This window comes from Accipiter gentilis, chromosome 26 (genome assembly GCF_929443795.1).
Source record: "Accipiter gentilis chromosome 26, bAccGen1.1, whole genome shotgun sequence".
NCBI classification, from domain to species: Eukaryota; Metazoa; Chordata; class Aves; order Accipitriformes; family Accipitridae; genus Astur; species Astur gentilis.
Genome location: NC_064905.1, coordinates 9,246,968 through 9,274,048, shown reverse-complemented (window position 1 = coordinate 9,274,048; position 27,081 = coordinate 9,246,968). Strand labels below are relative to the sequence as shown.

The 27,081-nt window shown below is 37.4% G+C and overlaps 1 protein-coding gene across 4 annotated transcripts; it reads left to right on the top strand.

The window, feature by feature from the left end:
- On the top strand, window positions 1–27,041 carry GABRA6 (gamma-aminobutyric acid type A receptor subunit alpha6). 4 transcript variants are annotated; one of them, XM_049829331.1, is made up of 10 exons: window positions 3–354; window positions 600–718; window positions 1,058–1,125; window positions 2,453–2,673; window positions 2,780–2,862; window positions 3,473–3,616; window positions 4,048–4,200; window positions 8,573–8,832; window positions 20,068–20,328; window positions 25,189–27,041. In XM_049829331.1, exons 1-10 carry the CDS (start codon window positions 317–319, stop codon window positions 25,237–25,239), a joined length of 1,398 nt encoding a protein of 465 aa, XP_049685288.1. In that variant the 5' UTR covers window positions 3–316; the 3' UTR covers window positions 25,240–27,041. The 4 variants fall into 4 exon arrangements, with proteins under 4 accessions (XP_049685290.1, XP_049685288.1, XP_049685287.1 ...); XM_049829332.1 differs by lacking the exon at window positions 4,048–4,200 and adding an exon at window positions 4,281–4,433 and having other exon boundaries at window positions 6–354; XM_049829333.1 differs by lacking the exons at window positions 4,048–4,200; window positions 20,068–20,328 and adding an exon at window positions 4,281–4,433 and having other exon boundaries at window positions 1–354.
- The last annotated feature ends 40 nt before the right edge of the window (window positions 27,042–27,081 follow it).

The window sequence follows — 27,081 nt, the reverse complement described above, 5'->3', positions numbered from 1 at the left end:
CTTATTCGATTATTGTCACTGCTCTCCGACCGCGCACCGTCCCTTCAAACCCTAATTCCTCCCCTGGAACAGTCGGATGAGGCTGAACGGCGGTGGCGAATCCAAAGGACACACAGGGCCACAGACAGCCCCCGCCTCCCCACCGCGGGCAGAGGGCTGCCGAGGACCACGGGGAAGGGGGTGAGCCGGCCGGACTCTCCGATCTCCTCACCCGGCGGAGCCCCTGGCCAAGAGGGAAAGGAAGGATGAGCACCGACGCTTGCTCCAGTTGACGGGTCTGAGGGCACCTCACCACGTCCTCGCACGTACCTGAGGCATGGCTCTGCTCATCGCCTGGGCATGCATCGCTGTGAGGTGAGTGAGCTGCCCCCCCCTCGACCCCCCGGCCCCTAGCCCCACCGGCCCCCAAAGCCTCCCTCGAGCCCCTCCGCAGCCCGGAGGAGCCGGCGAGGGGGGGCCGAGCCCTCTTCCCTCCTCCGCGCTCCTCTGGGGGCCGGTTTCTCCACAGGGGCGAGTCCGGCGGGAGGGCTGAGGCGCGGGCACGGGGGCGCGAGGGCTGAGGCGAGGGGGCTGACGGCGGGACCCGCATCTCCTCGCAGCATAGAGAAGGCGCTGGGGGGCCAGGGCGACGCGGGGGACCTCTACTCGGAAAACATCACTCGGATCCTCGACAAGCTGTTGGACGGCTACGACAACAGGCTCCGGCCGGGATTTGGAGGTAGAGGGAAACTCCCGTCCCCTCGGGGAGCCTGAGAGCACGCGGCTCGGTGAGGGAAGGCGAGCGGGAGCTCTCTGGCTCCCGGTGGAGGGGCTCGCCTCAGCGGGCGCGGGGAGGAGGGTCCCGCCCCGGACGCGGCGGGAGGGAGGCGGTGGAACCCGAGAGGCGGACGGCGAAGGAGGAAAGTTTCCCGTGCCCGCCAGCCCCCAGCCCGCCGGCTCTGGCGGGGCGGCCCCGCTGCTGCGCTCGCACCGCGGCCCCGAGGGAACCCGCCGCGGGGAGCCGCGCCCCGCCGGCCCTGAGCCCGCTCCGCTCCCAGCTCGTCTCCGTGTCCCGCAGGCGCCGTGACAGAAGTAAAAACGGACATCTACGTGACCAGCTTTGGGCCGGTGTCCGACGTGGAGATGGTAAGGGCCCAGCTTGCCACCCCTGCTCTCCTTTCCTGGGATTCATTACGGTGGCATCCGAGTTGACCGTCATTAAAGCAGATTACGAGGCTTAATCTTTTTGACAATCTCTAGGGCCCAGCAGAGCTGTTTGGCTGGAGCTGCATATAGCTATTTCCCCAGCAGAGTCAGCTGGGGCAGCCCCCGGCCCAGGGCTCTTCCTGGCCCAGGGCTGCTCCTGGCCCAGGCCCGAGGCTGGGCACAGAGGGCAATGCTAGCCTGGGGTGAGGGCACGGATGGGAGGTTAAAGATGCCTCTTTAACTTCGTTAAGAGGATTGTAAGCATCAGTGGCCCAACACATAGGTTTGCAGGAAGGCTGCGTGGTAGGAGACAACCTAATGAGCAGCTGCAGGGGAACTGTGCCATTTATGAGACAGCTACGGCTTGTCGTGCTGGGTGCCCCCAAATTCGGGTAGCTGCGGACTTGGATGGAACTCCATCAATTACAGCAGCCGCCCCAGGAAGATGTTAAGCTATCAGAGTGAGGATAGCATTGCTGTTCTCATTCTGGAAATTGACTTTGATTGCTATTTTTGCCCTGGTACACTTCCTCCGATACCTGCTCACCTGAGCCTGCAGTCCAGTTTACAGGCAAGGAACTGTGCGCCCCAATATACAACCGAAAGTTTTTCTGCCTCTCTTCATCAGTCAATCTAAGATAAGGCATAACCTTGCCTTCTTACAGAATTTGCCTCTAGTCAAGGTTTATCTCCATTTGCTAAGCAACTTGTGTAGAGAAATCATTCTGAAGGTTTGTGAGAATATTACTAAGAATCCTTAAGAAAAATAACTTACATTAATATTAACTTGACACTGTAATCCTACTGTGATGTGACTCACTCACATCAGTCCTTTCTTTGTGAATATCCAAAGTAAGCTGCAAAAGAGGCACTGAGCATGTCTTTTTGTTCCTGGCAATTAAACATTGATAGTTTGTTTTTGCACTTTGAAAGGATGCTAAATTAGACATTTGTATTTCCTTAGACCTCAGTCACTTTGAATTAAATTATCTCTGACAGGGCTACGAGGTTTTTTGCCTTACTTGTGTCAAATTCTATGTTCACTGATTAATTTGTAACTATTCTTTAAATAATAAGAAAATAGGATATGTTTTCATAGACTACTTTTTTTTTAGTAACTACTTAATGGTAATAGGATTAAGTGTTTAAGCAGTAGATGAAATGCCATTGACATGTGCATTAGGTGCTTTCATGGAGTTACTGTTTATACAGCAACTTGGGACTGCTGCCCTCCCCCATAAATCAACCACCTATTTATTTTCCATAGGAGTACACAATGGATGTCTTCTTTCGGCAGACGTGGACTGATGAGAGGTTGAAGTTTAGTGGGCCAACTGAAATTTTGAGATTGAACAATTTAATGGTCAGTAAAATTTGGACACCAGATACATTTTTTAGAAATGGGAAAAAATCAATTGCTCATAATATGACAACTCCTAACAAACTTTTCAGAATTATGCAGAATGGAACTATTCTTTACACAATGAGGTAAGAGACTGTTCTTCTGCTTTTGGCTGACCTTTATTTTTGATTCTTTCAGCAGTGTTCCTGCATACCATTTTTTTTCATTGTCATCTACTATAATGTATTCTAGACTAACCATTAATGCTGATTGTCCTATGCGGTTGGTGAACTTCCCTATGGATGGACATGCTTGTCCATTGAAGTTTGGAAGCTGTAAGTTTTTCTGTATCTTTCAGTTTTTTATAGTAATAAATTTGGTCTACATGTATGTGAGAAGATCAGAATTGAGATCCTAGGACACTACTTAATGACATAGCTGAAATTTTTTATTATATATTTTATACTAGAATCTTACTTTCTCCTCTGAGACTCAGCCCATTCATAAGGACACGGATTTATTCACTGAAGGGTGACAGTTGAAGCATATTTTATTGTTTATTATTCTTACACATCTAGTAGTCAAAGTGGGTCCTTCAACAAGTTATAAAAGCTGTGGTACATTTATTATATTACTTCTAGTTTTGCAAATATTTAGTTGATCTGTGGTAATCCATTTTGAAAATATTTAGTTGATGTGTGGTAAACAATGTATGTGTTTTATAGCAAGTTCAGAAACAAAAGCTAGTGCCTAACAGGTCCCAACTCAACCATTCTTTTATTGTTTTTTTTTTTGCATTTTGTCATTAATGAGGTTAGGAACTTGCTGGAGCAGGATGCATGTTTCTATGGGTATTTGCGCCACAAAAGGGATCATGCTACTTATTTTTTCAATTGCTTATAAATTACATAATTAATAATAGTAATTTTTCCCTCTGTAACTCAGATGCTTATCCAAAAAGTGAAATAATTTATACATGGAAAAAAGGACCCCTGCATTCAGTCGAAGTACCACAGGAGTCTTCCAGTCTCCTCCAGTATGACCTTATAGGACAAACTGTATCTAGTGAAACAATTAAATCTAACACAGGTAAGATGTAGTAGCCATGTGGGAACTATTGACATTATCAAACACATCTTTAAAATAAATTACAGGTTTTTTTCATATAGAACCAAATTAGTTTAATTATCTTTTGCCATTTTAAAATCTAAAATCCTTGGAAAGAATCTAACCATTGTGTCTTGAAAGATAGCTTTTCAATACAGTCCCTTTAAGCATACATGTTTTCATGCAATTCTTGAGAATTCCCTGTCTCCCTGCCCCAGTAAAAACAATACATAAAATGAATATTATTCTCCTCTGTTTCCATATGGTCACTTTACCTATTTTTAATCAGCTTATTTTTATTACGCACTAGGAGGCCTGTAAGTGCTTTCGTCAGAACATAGTAAGTTGGGTTTAAGTGAATATGTTTACTCATATGTTGCCAAAATAATGCTGACGTACTTATATCTTAACAGGTGAATACGTAATCATGACAGTTTATTTCCACTTGCAAAGGAAGATGGGCTACTTCATGATACAGATATATACTCCATGCATTATGACAGTCATTCTTTCTCAGGTGTCTTTCTGGATTAACAAGGAGTCTGTTCCAGCCAGAACAGTTTTTGGTATGCTGCATTACGGTCTTTGAACAGCTCAGCATCACATATACCATTCATTCATTACTTTCATTGCTTGTTTGTTTTAGGCGAATATTCACTTCAGCTGCTCTATTTCCATCTTCAAAGGAAAATAGGCTACTATCTCATTCAGACATACATTCCATGCATCATGACTGTAGTCCTGTCTCAAGTTGTGTTCTGGATCAACAAAGAATCTGTTCCAGCAAGAACCGTGGCTGGTATTCATGTTTTGTTCTTTTATCATTTACTTCATTCACTGTATTGAATCCATTGCATCAAACAGCTACTGTAATCCAGTGGGGATTGGCAAAGACAGCTAGTAGGTTTCAGTGAACAAATGTAAATACTAAAATTAAAGGAAGTAATATTCAATCTGCCCATGAGAGTCAAAATGCTTTACTCAGAATGTTTGGTTAGCCAGACTTGTTTGTGATGTTTTTATTCCCCTGAGTATTTTGTTGTATGCAGGAAGGGACAGTTTCAGAGTAAATGTCAACCTCTCCATTTTTTAAAGAGGAATTTTTCTATTCATTTATTCTTTTGTGAAACCAATCTGAGTTAAAGCTTTAAAAAAAAAATATCATATGGGATGGAATTAATCTCATCTGACATAAGGTACCTCACCTAGCACTCATTCTGAAGTGCTCTCTTGCCCTTGTCTACAAAGGTACCTAAACAACTAGCAAGGACTTTAGATGGATAAAGTTAGGTGAGATGAATCCTGTCCCTAGCAGAGGTTGGAGTTGTAATGTGAAAGGTGTGTCCATATGGCACAGCAGGGCCCTTTTTAATTTCCAGTGGTTTGTATTAATGCTCCCAAAGCTGTGAGTTTTGTCTCCTTAATTTTTAGTGTGTGCTCTGCTATTAAAATTGACACACGCCTCCTGCTTCAATGTTGATAAGCTCTGAAACTGCACTCATTGTTAAGGGGTAAATCTGCACTGAATTGTTGTTTCTAGAAAAACTCATAAAAATACTAAGTAAAAATAATAAAACTTGTAGAAAACTTCATGAATCCACTACCCATACATACATGTTTTGCAACCCTATCTATCTTCTCTTATCCCAGTATTTCTATAAAAAAATTCCCTTTGTGAGACTTGTCTTCAGTAACAGAAAGGCAGTTATATGTTCCCTAAGCATAAATGCTGCAAGTCTTATAATTCAAACTGAGTCTATAATTGTAGTTAGGAGGCTACAGAACTTGTATGATTTGATTTCAGTCAATTGACATTTCCTACCTGCATGGAATGGTATTCATAAAAGCATTGCAAACTTTTAGGAGTGCTAAGTGAACACAACTTCCTCAGGTGCCTCTGAAGGAAGACTGACACTTTTGTTCTTGAAATCCCCATTGGGAATTGGGATACAGTTTGGCATCATTAAGCACTTACAAGTATTATTTTCTGGCAATTGGGATTTATTTAAGTGCTTAAAAATATTAAAATATCAGGCAATAGATTTTCAAGGATGTTTATTGCAATTGAAGCATAAAATATATATAGGAGGTTTGTATACCAAATATGATGCTACCTGATTTGGCTTTATGTTGCATCTCTGGACTATACAGTCATATCCTCTACATTTGGAGTAAAACATATTTGCTACCTAGTGGGCAGTGGAAGTCAATTCTATATGCTTGAAGTAATGTGCAAATAAGTCTTTAGCTGATTCAGTAATAATTACATAGAGATCCAAACCCTGGAGTAAATATAGAATTAAAAACAGAAAATATTTTATGAAAATAGTAAAATAGACACTTTTCTCAGTATTGTGGAAAATTAGTCATGTTGGTGTTTTAAAAGAATATTTCAATCCTTATTCTATTCTTACTTCTCCCAGGCACAGCCTCAATTCATAGTCCTTACTAATTCAAAATCCCATGGATTCTGAATACCTTCATCTAAGTAAAAGAGGGCAAAGTCCTTATGACAAAAAAAACTTTCAGGCCCCAATAAAAAAGAAAAGGTTTAAAATGGAGAAAGTTTAAAATAGAAAAGTTAGTCTCCTTTCTGCATCATAATGCAAATACTTGAATTATAAATTTTTACTTATACTTTGAAGTTCCCAAACTGTAAGTTTGAGAGAAGAGGAATTAATAGTGGAAGAATAACAATGGTGTGCCCAAAACAGCTTCTCAGAACAAATTCATTTGGCAACTATTTACCTCCAATATGGATGCCAGTTATCCTTTGCAGGTAATAATACAATAAATACTCTGAACATTTTGCAAAGATAAATTAATGGTCATAAGCACCTATTCTTTACAGACCTGCAAGTGAAAAAGGGGAGACAGAAATACTTGAAGAGGCGCTCTTGGCGTTCTTTTGCTAGTATGAATTCCTTATTTTATGTGAAGCTATGTATGTAGATATGCATATATGTATATATGTGTGAAGTTTTCTGAAGCATGGCATTATCAGAAATTACTTAGAATAAGAAACATGGTTATTGGAGGCCTAATTTTAAGTATGCTCTGAATCCATATATCCATGGCTATTATTTCACATTTTTATGTGCCTTTATCTAATCTTTTACTTCTGGCAAAATGTTCATCAGTTATTTTGCAGAAAGATAGTAGTCAGCTTCTACCTTCCTAGCAGGTCACCCTGGAAATTTTAAATTAATATCTAGTCATTAAATTTTATTTATAATAAAATCTCAGATAGGGAAAGGTGTTTGGGGTTTTTTTGTTGTTTCATTTTTAATAAGAAAAGATAACATATTTCAGTCTTTCCATTATGTAACAGATTCTTCAAAACTTACCAAGAGGTGTTCAAAGTAGAAAGACAAGGGTAAACAATCATCAGTTACACAGGTTACCAACTGTAATTTGGCATTCAGTTTGATAAAGTAGTTTTCCACAGTGCAGAGCATTTCATCAATATTCACTCCACATTGAGAGAAGTCTTATCTATATCTGTAATAGAATAGGAGTCCTATTCCTAAGTTTAAATTCCTGCTGCAGTAAGTTTTTATTCAGACACAGAATATATCATTTTTATTACTAACTAGCACATGGACAGATTCTAATCTAATCACACATCATATTGAAAAGTTCATTCTGGACCTTTGAAATTGAAATATATCTCAGCATATTTGTATTCATATTATAAAATGAGTCTGGCGTGTTTGGGAGAAGTAGAGATCCTACATACTTTTATACCATCTCCTATTCGCATTTCATTAAAACATGTTAAGTAATGACATTGGGATGTAGTTAACCTCAGACAGCTGGCAAGCTACATCATGTGAAAGAGTTGCAAAAAACCTCTGAAAATAATCAAGTCACCCTGTCTTGGTGCTGCAGTATGCAATGACACTGCATCCTTTCCATTGAGCATCATTCATAGCATATTGATTCATCATCATGACATTATAACATCTTTTACTTTCCCACCTACCCTTTCCCAACTGCAGAAAAAAGCAGAAAAGGGTATTCTCCACCTTACTGTCTTTAAATACCTGCAGTTTTCACATTCTAGCAGGCATAGTTATAAGTAAACATGAGTCACAGAGGCTTGTATGTTAATGAATGAGTTTGTGCTTGCACTTTTTGCTTGTATCGGGCAGCAGTGGGAAGTAAGTATATTTGCTACATTATTAACACTGTACAGTCCAAACCAGAAAGAATGAATTAATGAATTCACATGAAGAACACTATGGAGCCCATAAGCTACATGACCAGATTTGTTACGTGAAAATACATAAGCAGCTCTCGAGAAGTAGCTTTTCTGTCCTTCCATATTTGTAACTATGAGCCCTTTCAAGTCAAGATACTGTTAGTGAATCTTAAACACTGTATCCAGTGATTAAAGTCAACAGCACAGAGGACCAAACTCTTATTACTTGAAATATTTGGATTATAGCCTACCACTGATTTTAATGCACAATTCCATTGATTCAGTGAGGGTTCTGTAAGCCATGATCTGACTTGTGCAACAACAGGAGAAAGAGAGGATCACTGTTTGGAAATGACAGTATGCTAATCTAGATTTCTGCCAAACATTCCACATACTAACCCCTCAAGTAAATTGTCTCTCATGGTTTCAGCCTGAATTTTGTTTTACCCATGTTTATCACAATTCTAAGAAGCTGCACCATGTGGTATATAGTTATCTTAACCTTCACTCTGTTCAAAGTATTAAGGAAGTTTGTTCAGAGCTTTTAGATGCTGAAGCCAGTATACATGAATTATTTAAGAATACAAAAGATTCAGCAGTCTTGTTGGTTAGCTGATACACAGGATGACAGCTAAAACCAAAAAGGAGTTGTTTTATTTTTAATATATGAATTTAAGAGTAGCAGGGTTGAAGCAAAATTCTAATGCCCCCATTTTCTTTCTTTTATTTTCAAGGAATCACTACAGTTCTAACAATGACCACTTTAAGCATCAGTGCACGCCATTCTTTGCCCAAGGTGTCCTATGCTACCGCCATGGATTGGTTCATAGCTGTGTGCTTTGCCTTTGTCTTCTCTGCACTTATTGAATTTGCAGCTGTCAACTACTTTACCAATCTTCAGACTCAGAGAGCAATGAGGAAGGCAGCCAGGGCAGCAGCACTGGCAGCAGCACTATCAGCAGCAACTGTACCGGCAGAGGACGAGATTGTCTCGGTAATTGCTTGCTTTTCTGATAATAAGCATCATATAGGAAGAGGCAGCTGAAGTAGTGAATGAAAAACAATATTAAAGTGATCTTAACCTGAAACAGATTATGTAACTAAATCATGCCTATGTATCGAAGACATTGTTCTTATTTCAGAAAATGAAAAGACTTCATTTACTCATACTGTTTACTTAAATTTGAGGTATGATTTTCTAGAGAGATGTTTATTTGGTAAGACATTTAAGGAAAGCCATTAGACTGTTACCCATAGTACTTCTCTTGAGCAATGCTGTAGGCAGTGTGGTCAGGCAGCTGTGGTTTTCTCAGTAAGTCTGCAGAATTTGTAGGCCACTGTATGATGGAATGAACATGGGCATTGGCCAGATGATTATGGGATCACTGTAGTACACTGGTACATACCATAAGTGGGTCATCTGGAAGAAGAGGAATTAGCCTTTACATAAACTTGGCATCTGTTACTTTCATAAAAATCTGTGTTGGTGGAAGCTTGGGGAAAAAGTGTAAAGATTAAGGATAGATTTTAGTACATGCAAAAGACAGGAAGGCTTTCTAGTATCAAAAAACTATGTCAGAATTGCCTGTAAATATTATTCCTTACGTCTTGGGCTAAGTAATGAATACTATCTCACAGCATATGTTAATATATTTATCACTATAGCTCTCCTGTTTTCAAGATCAGTTTTACTACCACCACATTTCCCATTTTGAGAGGAATAACAGAATTTGAATGATCTTCTGCAAAACCTTTGAGTCTGTAGTTGAATAAGGAAGTCAATCTAAGAGCTTTTGAATATCAGGGCAACATCTTACCCACCATATAGTAATTTTTCCACATTTATTTGTAAACAGCAGTTAAAATTACAACATTTAGGTACATTAAAAACGTTAAGTTCATAATTGGTAAGTTCCATGTAATAGTGAACCAAAGCTCCACAGCATCTTGTTACTGGTCCTCATTGGAACTAATCAACAAATGTTCTTCACTTCAATTGGGAAGCATTGTGCTTGGAAGCTATATTGTATTTTGCTTATAATTTTTATTAATATTGAAAAAAACTGAAGACATTGCAAGATATAATAAAATGAAGAAATGCATTTTATTTTCACTAAATATATAAATGCAAAAAGAAGCAGATCTTTATACATTTACACTCAGAACCACTCAGAACTAGCCTTTTTTTTTTAAACCACAGTTATATAAAGAAAATACAAAAGAAAGTGCAAAAACTTAAAAGGAGCTTGGAAGCAAATATTTGCAGAATCTCGCACTGATTTTGAAGTGACAGCAGAAAGGCTGATTTAGTTTTGCAATGTTCATATCTACATTTATTTTAACTAGTAAACTTTTATAATTATATTTAAACCTTACAAAAAACAGTGAGAGGGAAAAAAAGCATGCATTTGCCAATATTTAGGCCATACTTCCCCCTTTTCCAATATTGTGGTATTTGACTGAGAAGTACTCTGGACTGAATGAGCGGAACATTGTAACAGTAAAATAGTGTAAAATAAGAAAAATACTGTTAAGACTGAAGGAACTTTAAAATGTACTAAAGCTTCATTTTTATTCTTTTGTTGACTTTTTTTTTTGAGGGCAAGCTGTCAGAAAAAAAGCCAAAGAGATCACTTGGCTTTATGTAGCATGAAGAAAATATTGATAGCTGCTATATAACAAAGAGGAACAACAGCTCTGATCTTTCCTACACATGCACTTCCTTATTCAAGTTTGAGTTACTCATGGGGAGGTTTCCAAGAAGGGGGGAAAAAAAAAAAGCTACCTTTTTTTGATTGAAGTCCCTGCTGAGTGATATGAAAACAGTTTGGCCTACTCTGCCTGTGCTACTGCTGGTGAATTCACAGCAGATGCTACAAAGCCACCTCCATCACCCTCCCTTCCCCAATCTCTCGAAGACAACTGTTTCAAAGAATAACCCTCTGCATATGCCCAGATATACTAGAACATATTCCTGATGATTGTGGCTCCTCCAGTACTTGTGGGTGAGATTTACATGGTGTCTGTATCATTGCAGACCAAGCTAAACACAAACTACAAAATTGCTGTTGAAAAAATTAATAAAAGAAAAAGAAATTAAAAGAGTTCAAATTTCTTATCAAGAGCTTCAGCCACAAACAAGCACGGAGCCAAACTGAAGACATGCCTTCCTCATTTTGTAAATATTTACTTGTTCGCTTTTCCAAGGAAAAAACAGCAAAAACTAAGCATCTAGGAATAAAATTACCATCTGGGAAGCACACTGCAATCACTTCCTCAAGACAGTTGTTTACAACTAGCTAACAACATACAGATTGAGAAGAGTAGTAAACCCCATAATTTCAAGGTCCCAAGGTAAACTCAGTCTCTAAAATAACCCACAGTGTTCACAAAATTCAGTAGTCCTGATCTTGTTCAAAGCTCATATTGTCCAAGACAGTAACAACTCCTGTAAGTCCACTACTTTTTTCACAGGACCAGTTCTCTATGAGAACGCACCTCTGCAGTAATAGAAAAAGCAAAATCAATGAGATCATAAAAATGAAGGGTACTTTACAGTTGAAGGAAAGATGATGTAGTCAAAATGGTTTCTAGAAAAATTAACTGTTGGATTTAAAAGGTCCCATTCCAGAAAGGCATGCTGGCAAAAAGGAGTAATTACAGGATAACAGTTTTTAAGAAGCTTTTCTTTTTCTTTTTCTTTTTTCTTTTCTTTCTTTTTTTTGTGTGGTGAAGGTAAGAGGGAAAGAACTTTTGTGTGCTGTCACATAGATGGATGTACTGCAGTCAGTGATATAATTTCAGCTGAAACAGACCTGAACTAGCTAATTTGAATGCTAACAGCATAGTTAGCACAGGCTGATTGCGTGAGTATATGACCATTTCCTCAGGATTATCATCCTCTACTGAGCTTTGTACTTCTACAGCTACATTAATGGTCTTAGGGCAGTTATGTTTAAATAAGGCACACAGCATAACACTCAATGTAGATTTAGGAGCTGTTTCTGAGATCCTGATTTCCCCTTTGTTGCCCCATACCCCCCAGCTTGTTCCATTTGTTTGCCTCTAAATTCTTTCATCACTTTTCTTTCCAGATTTTTCTTTTTTTGGTTGTTACAATGCCCAATTCTTATTCTTTACCCCTTGCGTAATTTATCTTACCTCTCCTGCTCTTCTTTTTGCCTTTTCTCCCCATTTAGTCCATCTATCTTCTTAAAATGTTTTCTAATTCACTAGGAAAAAATATCTATTAGAATCCACGTCTTATACCTTAAAATGTTTTTTAACTGTCTACTTTATTTGATTTAAAAAAAATAATTAAAATCTTTCCCTTCTCTCATACCCTGGGCTTTGGTACCTTGTCTTTTCTAATCTGTGATTATTATTTTTTTATTTCTTTTTGCTCTTTTAGATAGGATAGTAAAGCTTTTCATCCACTTGTAATGCTAGTATTTTTATTTGTGATGTGTAAGTGCAGGAAAGTTGTCAGAATTTTAGCTATAGGAAAGAGCAGGTATAGGACGAAGAGTAGTGGAACAGTGCGTCAAAAATGCTTACTGTCTTCTGCATTTATAGAAGTCAGATGGTGTTTTTACATTGAGAAAAATTCTGAAGATTGTAAAGGTTTACTTATTTTTCGGAGTCCATTTATAAAAATAAAAGTGAAAAAGTGAGATGTACTTCCTTGAAAATTTTCATGGCTATACAACTTCCAATGGAACTCTGCTACCAGTAGCAACATTAAGAGTAACAACATAGATTATATGTTTTTAATAATCTATTATCTTAAATTGCCTGAAGAGTGGCTAAAGAACATTGTGGTGGGAATAACCTTAGGCTGGCTGAACTAGTACTTTCTGTATGACAGGAGATACATTCTCCTGCTTTGCATAAGAGAAGCCCTGGAAGACAGTTTTGGTATAAATGAAAATTCAAAGGAGTTATAAAACAGCCATTTAGAAGCTTTTGCTGCTTGAGTGAGGGCCTAAACTCATCAAGATAAATGTATTTACAGAATATATTCCTTTTTTTTTATTCCAAATTAACTGTTTCCTTAAAAAAAAATCAAAAATCTTCAAAATCCTATCAAAAAGCCTTCTTCTCCCTTCAGTGTAGTTAATGTTATCTAAAATCTTGCTTTATTCAAATGAAGAAATCTTTTTTCTCATGGCTTTTTATATTGTAGCTGAAAAACCTGTACACTTGGAAAAGAAAGATGGCAGAAGACCAAATTCTGCTCTACTGTACTAATGAAAGTAGGAAAAACTCTGCTCAAGTCATTGGACTACACTGGTTTCAGTAAGAGAGACAATGGTCTGACTATGTGCTCAGTTAACTGATGACAGCCCAGCATGCCTGTTCTGGTTCCAGGAAAGCCACTCTATTTACCTCAGTTAACTGAGAGCAGAATTTGGCTGGCTCTCTTTGTCAGCTGCAGGCAATCCCTGTGTGAAATACAGAAGTATGGGTGTTCCACTCCAAAGTATGATGGCAACAAGCTGAGTAGTCATCTGGACCCTGACAGAAACCTGTTTTTACTCACATGGTGACCAAGCTAGTTCTAGCATGTCAAAACCAAATGCTATATATATACATATATATAAAAAAATATTATGGCAGTTAGCTTTTTAATCCACTCCAAATGTGTATTTTCTATATCAATCATATTGTTTCATCATTATGGCTTCCTTTATCCAGGAATATCCCAATACTGGAATTTGCAGGGGAAGGGAAATTGGTGATACTGTCTGGAGTGCACCAGTTGAACTAATGCTCTGCAAGATAGCGAATACACGCCATGGGTCAAAAGACATCCTTTCCATGTGAGACTACATGTAGAAGACAAAAGATTGCTACAGGGTGGTAGCTTGATTACAGTTATGTTCTAAAAGACCTGTTGTTTCAACAGAAAACAGCACAGAGCAGTGAACTACAACTGGGAGACCTTCCTTCTCCCTACAAATAACCTCGTCCCTGTGTTTCAAAATAACATGGTTTGGGCAGAAAAGGATTCTCATTCTCTTTAACAACCCTGCCCAACTGCAGAGCAGCCATATGTCACTTCAGTATAGAAGATTTAGTTTTCTATAATTATGTCAGAATATATTTGGTATGTTTAATGAGTATCCCAGTGTAACTGAAAGGAGAGCACTTCTATTTGGATTATCAACAACCCTTCATGAGATCATCCTGGAAACAGCTACATGCATTAAAGTCTTGACTGAGAACACAGCACTTTCAGTCGAATTAGGGAGACCTTCCTGCTCCTGCACAATTGCAAATTATCAAGTAGACTATTAAAAACAGACAACAACTTTCAACTATATTGACTTTTTGTTATCTCAGCAAGGAAAGTAGATGCTGATTATTCGGTTCTGCCCGAGTTAAATATTTGACTGACAAAGCCAATGCAGGGCAGTAAGGAAGGTTTAGAAGTAGCTGATATCATACACCAAAACAGAAAAATTCAAGATGAATTGGAGTTAGACATTTTTTTGTTCAACATTGAAGTCTAATCCCAGTAACTTTTTTGCAGGGGGGCAGTGAGAACAAAATCAAGTAAGTTAAATTATAGAAAAAAAACCTTAACAAGCCTCTCTAGTGCTGTTTGTGTAATTCTGTCTCATTTAGACACTCAAAGAAGTAGTTTCTATACACTGCAAAAATGTAGCAAAGTAAATGTAGAGACAGGGATTGTTCTGGACTGACACTGAATGTGACTTTGAACATTTAAATCTGTTTAACATAAACATGTATTTTGACAGAGGCTCTGTGCTAATTACATGATTTTTCTGATATGCTACATATAAATGTTAGGAAGACACTCTACTACAGTACATTCACACTGAAAAGAATGACTAGGGTTCCAGTCTCTGCTCTTCTTAGTGCTTACCTGTTTTATATGACAGCAATTTTAATACAATGGTCATGGTATATTTTTCAAAGTTATGCTTTCTGCCTCTAATGGCTCTTTAGATGTTCCATGCAAAGTAAAACAACTTTAAAGTAATAAGGTAACAGCCTCTCCCCCTAACCACCTTTACCTGATGGTTAGGCTGTATTTTAAGAGAGGTGAATTTCAATCCCTGAAGGTCAAGAAAGAATTTGAACATGGCTTTCCCATGCTCCAACTGAGTCATTTAACCCAAGTGATTTAACCCTTTTACTAGGGTAAAGCACAAAGAAAACAAATTTGCATGTTATTCCTCATAATATTTCTAGGAAAGGAAACTTAGAATTCCTAGAGAGATGCCTGAATTTAGGACTGTTAATGACTTCCAAACTATATTCAGCTTTTAATTATGCAGAACACTGTTTATAGATGTTAGCAATAAACATTTTTTGAATCAGATCCCACAGATGAGATATGCAAAGAAATGTCTAAATTGTAGGTTATAATGAACCTCTGGCAAGAGATGGATACTTAAACTGCCAGGACTGTAAAGATTGAGGTACCTTAGTGCATCCCCACCAGGAGGTCTTACATAATGGGGTGAACTTTTCCTGCTCCAAGGGGCTGCGTATGGGTTGTTCAGTAGCTAAGCAGAGTTTTTACAGATCATAGTGTTGAATGTAGGGGCTAAACTATGCTTAACTCCCTCTTTGGGAGCTAAGTCACGAGCATGTGATTTTATGTGTATAATATGAATGATTGAAATTACTGAAACTGTATCTACTACTGAGATGGGCAGGGAAAATGTTATATATTTAATTTAGTATTCTGCCTTGTACAGACATTGAGTTTTGGTCCTAGTTTTTTTTTTTTTGTTTCTGGGTTTTTTTGTGTGTTTTGTGATCTCAGCAAAGTTCAATATCTTTAATCCAATAAATTATAAAGAGAAGGAGGAATAACACATTTTTTGTCTAAACATTTAGAGTTTATTCTCATGGACCTCTTTTTACTGCATTGCCTGCAGGAAAAATGGACATAAGCGAGTAGAAGAGAGAGAAGTAAGGCCATACAGATATGAACTTGTTTAAAGTTAGCCAGAATCGGAGTGCATACATAAGATACTCATATTACTGCTTGGTCATAAACAAAACTGATAGTGAGAATATGTATTTGCAGTACAAAGGAACAGAGAACAGTAGAGAATTTTACAGATATGAATTGCAGAAATCTCTTGAGGAAAAGAAACGTAAAACCAAAGCACATTCATAAATCACAGTTAGCATCCATATAAAAATCAGAAAAAGCATACAAAGAATTCCGTTTACTCTAAGGTTATATGTGCTGTATTTTTTTAAATCTGGAAGGCAAGCAATTGGCTGAGAGCCTCCTGAGATATTCTGAGCATAAGCAAATTCTAGTGATACTGATGAGAGTTTTGACAGCAGCACCTTTATAGACGAGTCTGCTTTGTGAGCTTTCTAGGGGATCAGAGAGCTGAGCTGCAGAAGCCAGACTGTACTTTACTAGCTCATAGACATACCAGTCAATGTCTAGTCCAGTTCTATGGTATCTCATGTTAAAAAAGTGATCTTGCAATCTGTTCTGTGTCACTGGGTAGTCATACGTAGTGACAAGTTTAATTGCCTGATGGGACTAACATTCCATATGAGTGCAAGAGGACTGCTCTGAATCAGGATTCAGTAACTTAACAGAAGTCATAATTTCATTATGACACAGTGTGCCATGCCTCAGGCTTCTTCTTGTTGCTCTTGCTACTTGTAAAATAATCCTTACTATTTGAGTGATTTGCTGTGTGAACTACGCAAAATAGGCTATTCATCCCTGTTTTCTGTCTGTGTTTTGCTAAAGTTTCACGATGATGTCATTGTAGGTAATCTATCAAAAGGAAATGTAGTAGATGAATGACTGTAAGCTGCTGTTCAGAACTCAACTGTAATAAGAAACTATATGGTTTCCTCTCACTGCCTCCTCCTCTTAGTTTAGCAATGAATTCCAATGAAAAACATGAGTTGTGGTTCTGGGGCAGCAAGTCTGGTCTACAGTCAGCTACCACACTGAGAAACATCTTCATTACACATCTGAGATAAATTTGGACTTAGAATTCCATATCCTGGCTAGTGGTATACAAGAAAATAGTCCTCACCCTGACTTGCTGTATGTGCACACGAGGGTGTTAAAGACAGTCTAAAGAACTAGGGGAATTTCTTAATGATTTATATCAACTCTAAACCACCTCCTCAGCAGGTAAAGAGCATGACAAAAAACTGTGGCTTTACTGAGACAGTAAAATGCACTGGTCCTTCCTGAATATTGGAATAGGCTATTTTAGGTCATGAGAAGTTATTAATATCACTCCATTGATAGAAATGGACCTAAACTGGCCCCAAAATGGGAGCATAATCAAGTTAGTGTATTCCTCAAGTTCTGAGGATACATACTGACTCCAGATCTTCCCGTCCCCAACTTCAGATGAAATCACATTGAGATAATCCTCCTTCTATAGCATCCTTATATATCCTCCTTATATATCTCCTTCTATAGGAATGAGATTTAATAAATATTATAAATAAAATAACAACCAGGATTACACTTTTCCAAGTGCCTATTCAGATGATCACAATGATTTTAATACCTCTACATTCTAAATATGTTCAGTACTGAACATCAGCCACAGACATTATGCTACATCTGTTCTGCCTACTATTAACACCATCACCTCAGTACAATAACTCCCGATTCATGCTTGAATGATCCAGAGCACAATTTGATCCACCTTATACCAGAACACTGCATATAAAAAGGGCTAAGATTCATATTAGCACTGATATATTTAGGAACCACTCATTCTCCACAAAAGGTTAAGCTATCTTGCAGTAAAGTGAAAAACAAGCTACCTTACGACTTCTACAATTCAGTTCAAAGCAGGGCATACAGGCAAAACTGAAGAGCAACTTGAATCAAAGCAGTAGCCCAGGCTCTGTCAGTCAGTCTGTTTATAGAGTGGGATTATTGTTATTATGATTAGTGCAAGTGGACATGGATAACCCTCTTTCTGTTTCTGTGACACATCTGTAGATCACCCTCCATTTAAATCTGTCTGTTGTTTGCTGTGTTACTGGAAAATACAAAAACAAACATCTGCGTTCCAGATAGGCACAGCCCCAGAACATGAATGCCATTTAATAACCATTCAAAACATAACAAGTTGGAAGTGTTGATGGGTTGGAGGGAAAGAAAAAGGGCAATAGATAAAATAGGTACATATACAGGAAAAGAACTTTTTTTCTTCTTTTTTTTCATTTTTTTTTGCAAATAAGATGTTGTTCTCTCCACCTTTTACTTAGACTAAAATCAGCTGTGAGGACTCCATCTCTCCCTGATCTTGGCCGGATACCAGTCCGTTCATCCATGAGCAGACCCTGGCATCATGTTGTAGCAATGTCACTTGTTCTCATACTCTGGCAGTGACACTGACCACTAAAACCATAATTCCTGTTATAACTCTGTTTTAAGTTATACATGAGATACCAGGTGTTAGGCTAGTCTTTTTTCTAGAAATTGTGTACCAAGTACAAATATAGGTAGTGTATTTCAGCAAATGCTTCTTTTCCTTTTAACGACCCAGTCATTTATCTGATTGACTAAAATCTGTTTCCATACATAGAAATTCCGCAAGATAAATCCCCAAAATGCTGACAGTGGGCTACATTTAAGTGAATGATTATCACTAAATCATTCCCAAAGAATGACTTTGGAAATTGCATATCTAACAGAATTTAGCTACCTTAAAACCATTCAAATGTTACTATTCTGTTTTACAATAGATATATATGCTGTTGTATTGTAAGTTGTTTACATTGTCTAACTTCCTCATCAGCTTCAGGCATTCGGCCATCTAGTTCTGCTGACCAAAAAAGTTGTTTATTCAAACCCAAGCATAGCTGCATATATTGTGCAATTTTGTGCACAAGATTTTTCATCAATAATCTGGAAATTAGTTTTGCAGTCCTTTACTGATGAAGCTTTAGACTCAACTAAAATGTTGTATGCTAGCATTGCTTTTTAGAGTCAAAGGTATTTCTATTGCTCCCTATTAACAGAAAACTTGAGTACTTCATATCAAAACAATAAAAACCAACTTGACACTCTAGGCACTCTTCTGTATTTTCTCAGCTATCAGACAAATCTTATGGCTGCTGCCATGCATTGACATTACTAATGGTAGTCCTGGGTAGTGGCAGTAGCAACAAGATTTTTGAAAATTTCCTCCCATTTGATACTACTGTGAAAGTGGGTATCTGATATCCATTCGAGCAGGCTTAGAGCCTGTGGTAGGTCCTATTCCTAAGTCATTGCTGCAAGGAAGAAATCTATTACTTCTACTCTTATAAAAGTAAAAAAAAAAAAAAGGCAACTTGGCCACAAATAAAACAGGTGTAGATAATGAATATACATGACAGCCTAGCAACTAACAGGTAAACTCTAAACGTTCCTGAGGTCTGGCTAAATTTTTAAGAGTTTTCATACAGCTTTCTGAAGAGTAATTGGACCTGGCTATGAAGATTGCACAAAATATAGGAATAATGTGGTTTCATTTTACCATAAATGAAAGCAAAATAGTCCCATTACAGTTAGGATGAGTATTTGTCTTCAGTAGTATACATGAAACTGCTGTGGGAATCATGAGAGATATTTGAGAATGAAATTTCATCCTAGAAAAAACTACAGGACAATTTAGCATTCATGTCTTCAGCACCTGTAAAGTTAGTCTATTTCCTTTTGTGCAGCACTTTTCTAGTTCATCAGCAGCTAGTTTGGGGGCTAATAAGAGTGTGACAGCTTGACTCCATTCAGCGAGTGTTTACCAGAACTCATCAATGGGTTCACACAGTGAAGACTGCACTTGAGCCAGCCTGTATGTGCTATTTTGTTTAAACTTGATTCATATCTACGTAAACTTCAGTCATACCAATATATTGCAATTTAGATACACCATTAACTTATTTTCTTTTCTTTTTAGCTCCATCTTTTCTTTTTCTTTCTCTCTTTTAGCTTCTGTTTATTAGCATGTTAAAAATACGGAAAGCGCATACACTTTTATGTTTTTGCAGCAAAGCTTTAAGGCCACAAATGTGCCTCTGTATATTTGCATTATTTCTGTGATTTCCTTAGGTTGCTCTATAGCAGAGCAGCAGCAATAAAATCAGAAAGTTGAGTAAAAAGGTGGAGAGAAGCCTAATGATCACAAAACCTAAGGTTCTGTATCCAAAAATCACCCTTTTTTTTTTTCTCCTTTTTTCTTTTTTTCCTCCACAGCATTCTGACTCCAACTGTAACCTGAAGAAGCGAGTAAACTCCGTAGCATCTCAGGCAGATCAGTCTCCTGAAGCCAGCATAATATCAAATAGTGCATCTCAGTGTCAAACAGCATCTGTTCCTCCACCAGCCCCACCACCACTACCACCTATTGGAGGCACAAGTAAAATAGACCAGTATTCTAGGATCCTCTTTCCAGTGGCATTTGCAGGATTCAACCTGGTATACTGGGTCGTTTATCTTTCAAAAGACACTATGGAAGTGAGTGGTAGAATTTCTGAATACTTGCTTATAATTTGTAATATGTTTACTTGACCAATATTATTTTAATTGTTCATTTACTCTTGCAACTCCACTTAATCAGCCCTTTCTGAGGGAAGTTACTGATAATAGCTTTCTCTAAAAAAAAATCAGCTGTGGCTTCCAGTAGTAGTGGCACTCAGTACAAGGCAGAAAGGCTATTTGAAGATGAGAAATGTAAACACTTATCTCTATGCCTTGTTGCACTGTGCAGAACACATTGTGTAAGATAACATATGACGCCATTCTCAGCAAACAAACTAATCTTAAATCTTCCATTTCTTAATCTTCCTATCTGCAGTAAGGAATGGTAGAATTATCTGTTGAAGCAATGCACTGAAGGAGATAAGAACTGTAATATCTCCTAAGGTTTGCTCAATGAGGTAATAAGATAACAGTCTCCCCCAAAAAACTTTCTTATTCATTCTAAACATTTATCCGTAGTGTGAAGAATTGACAACTGCAGTATACAGTTTGTGAATCAGGAGTCCCTGTTTTTATACATTTTAACACTGTTTTTTCCTGTTTTTTTCACATAGCTGAACTGTTTTATGCAGATAAAGCTGCTAAATTCTTTGCTTACGTTTGTTTGAATCAGGCAGAGACTGATCATGTCTTTAGATATCCATGAGGTCCAGAAGAGATGTGTGCCCTGCAAATTGAGCATGTCTAGAATAATCAGTCAGTGATTAGTCATTAAACTTTAAGTCTTTAATGCTTTAATTCTCTAATTTTTCCCTTTTGCCTAAATACAGCTAATGGTGTCCCATTTCCTCGGTAAAAAATATATTCATTTGCCTCGTTGCCATAGCGTTTTTGAATCTCACTGTACATTGCAGTCAATATGATTGGTACATTTAGCTTTATTTAGGACAGCTAGAGAGATAATGATGGTATTTAGATAGTACTGAATGCACAAAGTCCCTACATCAATAAAAACAGAGGCTGGCAATCTGGTATGAGTGGTGAGCAGATTTTACCTTTATTTCCTAGATTAGAGGTAAAGCTGGCCAAAGGAAATCTCATGGACAGCCAAGAGATGTTGCAGTTCGAAGTAACAAGACAGTGCTGATCAGCTGATTGGTGGCATCTTGCCTCTGCTTCAAGCAGAGGCTACTAGCCCCTAATTTTGCTGAATTTTTACTACTAGTATGATCTGGAAAATGCTGTCTCTCAAAGACAGAGTGTGCTGCCAAGCAGCTTATATGAAATCAGGAGGGCAGGAAGATAGGAGGCACTATCTCTTACAAATGTTCCTGCAGATGTCTCTCTCAAGAGGTCACAGCTGCTAACTCCTGGCCACTCAAAATCTGCCCAATGCTAAATTTAACATTTGTGCCAGAGTTACTGATCCTGCTATTAAAATATTGACTATGTGCACAAATTACTTGTCTCAATCAGAGAAGGGAAGTATCAAAAAAGCTCATGTATAATCATTACAGCTTCTGTTTAGAGGCCAGTTCCTCAGCTTATGTAGCTTGCCATAACTCCAGTGATTTCATTCAACTATTCACATTTTGGATCTAGAAATATTTGGAACATAGTTGCCATTTCCCTTGGTAGTGATGAAATATTTACACTGAACCTTGCATATTAATAGTTATATTAGAACTAGGCTTTTAAAATACTTCTAAAGTCTTGGACATCGTGCTGACTATAAATATTTTTAAAATGCCACTTTTGCAAGCTCACAAACTCAGAAATTATTCTGTAGTAGCCTTATAGAATGACAGAAATCCAACAGCAAGATTTATAAAACAGAACAGTATTGACAGCTGGTAAACAGTTATGTAAAATGTTGATCAAGCTCTTCTTCTTAAATTACATTTTCCTGTTTGTCTACTCACTTGTAAATAATAATGATGGTGATATACATTGCTAGGTTTCTCATTCAATATGTTTTATCACTTTACCAGTTATTACTTTCAATGAAATCCAGGATTGTTTTTGCTTTAAAAATACGTTAAAAATATATAAGTCTTTCCATCCAAGCAGAGGAGATACAAAAGTTAGGTGAGCAAAGCATGGCAATGCTTCAAGGCCAGTTCAACTCAATCACAGGCTCCGGCCCAAAAGATTCAATATTGGTACAGTATTACTCAGTTAAGAAATGTAATTTCTTTTAGAAAGTACACATTGTGCAGTATTTCAGGTATATTAGCTTCTCTTTTTTGAGTTGTTACTCTGAGTTCATTTGGCTTTTGTTTAAAAAAACAAAATGGGAAAAAAACCCCAACTAATCAGTTCATTGAAATAACCAAATTTCCTGTGCACAAGTTCTTGTAGTGCAGCTTTCTAGGGTTTTCATTAGTGTAGTTTGAAGTCCAGAACATTATTCACCAAAGTTTGTCATTGTGGAGATTCCTAAACCGAACAGCTATGTACTGTCTTTGGATGGTGCATATGGAATAAATCAAGAAGCATTTCATGAATCTGTTTGTAAAGGCATGCTATTGGCACTGGAATCAAAGGTAATTTTCTTCTGGCCAGACTCTTCCTTTGACTTGGAAGGAAGTGCAAGAATTGTTTTTTACTTCATGTTCTGGATTCAGAGCATTGGCTAGAATGAGCTGCCTTGTTAATGTAATGACATAGAGTTGCATGAAATGAGGAGCGCTCTCCTAAGCTGTTTGGTAGTATTTCTCTGCACTACTAAGCAGTTTTCTAATGGCTTAAGTAATGGGCCATATGTTACAGAAATGAAGAAGACATTCTTCTGTATTGTATCTGATAATACTTAAAAGAACCTTGAGGCCTGAGTACTTGCCAAAGTGCTCCTTGGAGTACCTTTTTCTTTCCTGTCCATTTAGACATTTTCTTTTTGGAAGACTTCAGGTTAATCACCCTTTCTTTTACTATACATGTAAACTAAGAGTATATTAATTACAGAGAAATTTTAGGATTTGGAAGTCTGTATAATGAAGAAGGTGTTTCTAATAAAATGTATGCCTTTAAACATTTGAATATTCTTTTTCAGAGCAGCCAGGACTGGGCAGATAGCAAGAGTATCTTAGACTGAACTCTGTATTTGTACTTTCATTTATAAAGAATCAAGTCCAGCTCAGCAAACTAGGAAGTTTAGTAGCAAACTTTCATTGTAAAATTAATCTTTTGCTACTTTTCTAAGCAAAATGGCAGCATTCTCTGAATGAAAAAAGGAAAAAAAAGGAAAAAAAAATTCCAAGTTGAAATTAAGGGCTTCAACTGAGTGCTTTCTATATGTGGATGGGGATAAAATTATATTCTGGCCTTAATATTTAAATAAATGATTCTATCCTCCACTGGAACAAGTGGGAAAACATTCTTATTCAGTAGCAGCCATCCACCATGCAACCTGAAAATAAAAGATATTTCAGTGTAAACTGGAGTAGCAATAGCATTGCAGGACAACAGTTATATTGGTAGAAGTATAGAAGTGAAGCTAATGTAGTTCTCTGCCTGCATTTTGCTAGACAGCATGTTGTTAGAACCTAATATAACCAAAGGACAACATCAAAGTAGAAAAAAGGAGGTACTTGAAAATATGTATATGAAAGAATCCCCAGCTGAAATAAGAGATGCCAGGTTTTGGACCACAGAAAATGCTGATACTTGTATGATAAGCCCCTCTGTCTCTCAAAAGGTTTTATAACTGTGATGCTTAACTATAGCCATATCACTGTGCCATTTATAATATGAAAAAATAAAGCATTAAATTTACTCTACGAGGATTTACTCCCTCACTACGTAAGGACAGTTTGTAATTAATTTGGATGGAAGGTTTGAAGATGTGACATCCCCATGATTTATACATGCAAAATGGAACAAGCACGTTTCTATGGTGCATGTTCTTATGTTGAATACAGTAATATCTGCCATCCACAAAAAGCTGTATACAGTAACAAACAATACACATTTGTCTAGATTAGCCAAATAGAGAAGTTCTTGAAAGGAGAACAAACCTATCTGACAAATGAGAAGAAGTTGTCCTAGCTTTTTATTTTGTCATACAGCATTTTTTGGCTTTGTTTTTGGTTTTAAATCTTGCTAAGTCCTTGAGCTGAATACTAATTTATGACAGTGACCTTGGTAGGTGAATTGCATGCTTAGTTTATTTTAAAAATTGCTTGATTTAGAATGCAAAGAGTGCCCTTTTAATGAGAAGAATACAAGTACTTAGCCTACCTTTGCCATATCATTTGCAAGCATATGCTGTTCTCACATCTTCTTACACATCTTCTGTCTAAAGTAACCTGTCTTAGTTTTTATATGAAACATTGTACTACAGTTTTAATGTAATGAAACACAGAATGATGGAGTGAATCAAACTAAAGAAGGATATGATGTTAAAAGTTTTGATGATAAACTGCAGAAAAACAAGCGGAGGCCAGCTTTTACATTTGGGAGCAGAGGAAGGTACAAAGTCACTGAATGTGCTGAATCCTGGATATTACTTGGATGCAGAGAACATAATATGATAGGAGAAGATGAGATGTTAATGATGTCACATAGGAAGAAACAATAACAGAAAGAAACAAGAACTGGAAAATTATTAGCTTCAGTATGTTAATATTCATAAAGCTTGCAGTGTGTATTGTTAACATCATGTTTCAGTTTCGAGACTGGAAAAATAAAGTTCAGGAGAAAACAGTCATTTCCATACATACTTACAGTTGAGCTTTGATGATCCAGGTAATGAACATCAAATTCTAAGAGGATTCTTCCTTGTAGTGCAGTTCTATTTTGAGTCTGCTGTGGCAGTTAGAAATCAGGTGGGTTTTGTTCATTAACTTAGTTGTTAACAAACCATAGCTTAAACTTCTCTCTAAACTTTTCTTCCAGTTTTTTGAACCTACTACAATGCATCTTCGAAATGACCATCAGTCCAACTGAAGAACAGCTCAAGGTTTCAAAGAAATCACTGAAGGTCGTGTAGGGTTGAAGTGACTTCAAAGGATTTGTCTATCCACAGGTGCTCTCAATTTTCAAACAGGGAATATTTATATTGGACATCACCTGGAAACAAACTCTGGACAAATCAAAAAGATAGAAACTGCACAGGGTTCTAACAATACTTTCTTAAGATTTCTTACGTTTATTCTACTATAAAAGTTCTTGTTAAATTATTTTGTTCAATTGTCAAAGAATGTGCATTTGTTCTAATTCTGATATAAACAACTGAATGTTTACATTGATATAAAACATCAATAACAGGATTATTTTTTTAAAATACAAGGAGGATTGCTAAAATAAGCCTGATTCTGAACTGGTATAACTTGGCACGGTTTCACTGAAAAGGTTAGGAGCTGCACTGATTTCCAGCACTTGAAATTGACCCAAAATAATGTTAAGAAATCCTATGAAAGGGAGCTGCAATCCCATCATGTTTTTGTAACCCTTTCATAGAAAAGATGAATGATGTATTCTGATTTTCCTTAATTTCATTTTCATCCCCTTTAATTTGAGATAATATTTATAAAGAACAAGATACAAGAAAAAAGGAAATAGAAACTATTTTTTACGTACTTTAGCTGGTTAGTTATGATAGTGTAATTCTTTTGGTTGAGAATGACCATGAAAGTACAACCAGACTAATTACAAGCAATTTCTTGGCAGGATCTAGAAACGCAGGACTGAGATATCAGGGAGTTTCCAAGGTCTAAAGCTGAATAGACAGAAAGATGCAGCTACCCATCAAGCTAAATGTAAGCCTCCAGCTCTAGGGAACTTCCTGGAAGCAAGTCTTGAATACCTTGCTAGGGAACAAGCTGCATTTTATCAGCTGATTCTACTGAATTGCCTGTAGCATACTCGCTAGAACTTTTTTTCCAGAGGCAAAGTAGTGCCAGCATATTCAGAGTTTAAAGGTAATAATATTTTAATTTATTTGTCACTGTCAACACAGTCACAGGATTTCTTTCTCGTGTTTCATAGTAATCTGTTATTTTATTGTATATTCACTCTTCATCTCCATAATCCTTCTTAAGAATGTAATTAGGAAAGATATGCCTAATCAAATGAAACCCAAGCCAGCTTTGTTGCAGGTGTAATGGACACTGGTGGAAGTCAAAAGCATACACAGAAGTTCCACATGCAGCCAAATAAAAATTAAGGACTCCTATCTTGAAATTAATTTCAGTACATTGAATTAAATTAGTTTTAACAGAAATGTGAAATGCTGCATTGGTTCAGGAAATTCAGGGTCTTTTGCTTTGTCTAAACAAACATCTTAAGTCACTGTGAGAAAATATTTTTGGGCTGATTAATTGATTCTAGTAGGTTGACAACTGCTTTATTGGCACTGGAGCAGTATTAACTGTCTGATGACCTAGTTCCAGCTGTTTTCCTCCTCCGATTTCAAGAGGAGTATATAGCTTTTACTAGTGTGATAGCTGGGCTGAACATAAGAGATCACTTTTTGTACTCGCTGATCTTTACTTCTGAAGAGCTTAGTTAAGTAAATTTGAGTCAATAGTAGCTACAGTTTGCACAGAGATGTCATGTCTGCAGTTTGCTTTTCCTGACTGGCTGCAGGCTGACACACTTGGATGTATATGTAACTGCACTGAGTTCTTTCTTCATTTTGCTTTGAAACTAAAATTGTGACAGTTTTTCCCATTTTCAGCCTTTATATACTATTTTTTTAAAAAAATTAAAACATGGACACTGGGCAAGTATTTTATAATTTGTAAATAATCTTATTTTGCAAAAAGCAAATTGTGCTGTAGGGACCTA

Excerpts from the sequence above, each read along its gene's own strand:
- GABRA6 (XM_049829330.1), top strand. The coding sequence starts at position 317 with ATGGCTCTGCTCATCGCCTGGGCATGCATCGCTGTGAG. Across the intron at positions 719-1,057 it reads GCTCCGGCCGGGATTTGGAG|GCGCCGTGACAGAAGTAAAA; the intron begins GTAGAGGGAAAC and ends CGTGTCCCGCAG. Across the intron at positions 2,863-3,472 it reads TCCATTGAAGTTTGGAAGCT|ATGCTTATCCAAAAAGTGAA; the intron begins GTAAGTTTTTCT and ends TCTGTAACTCAG.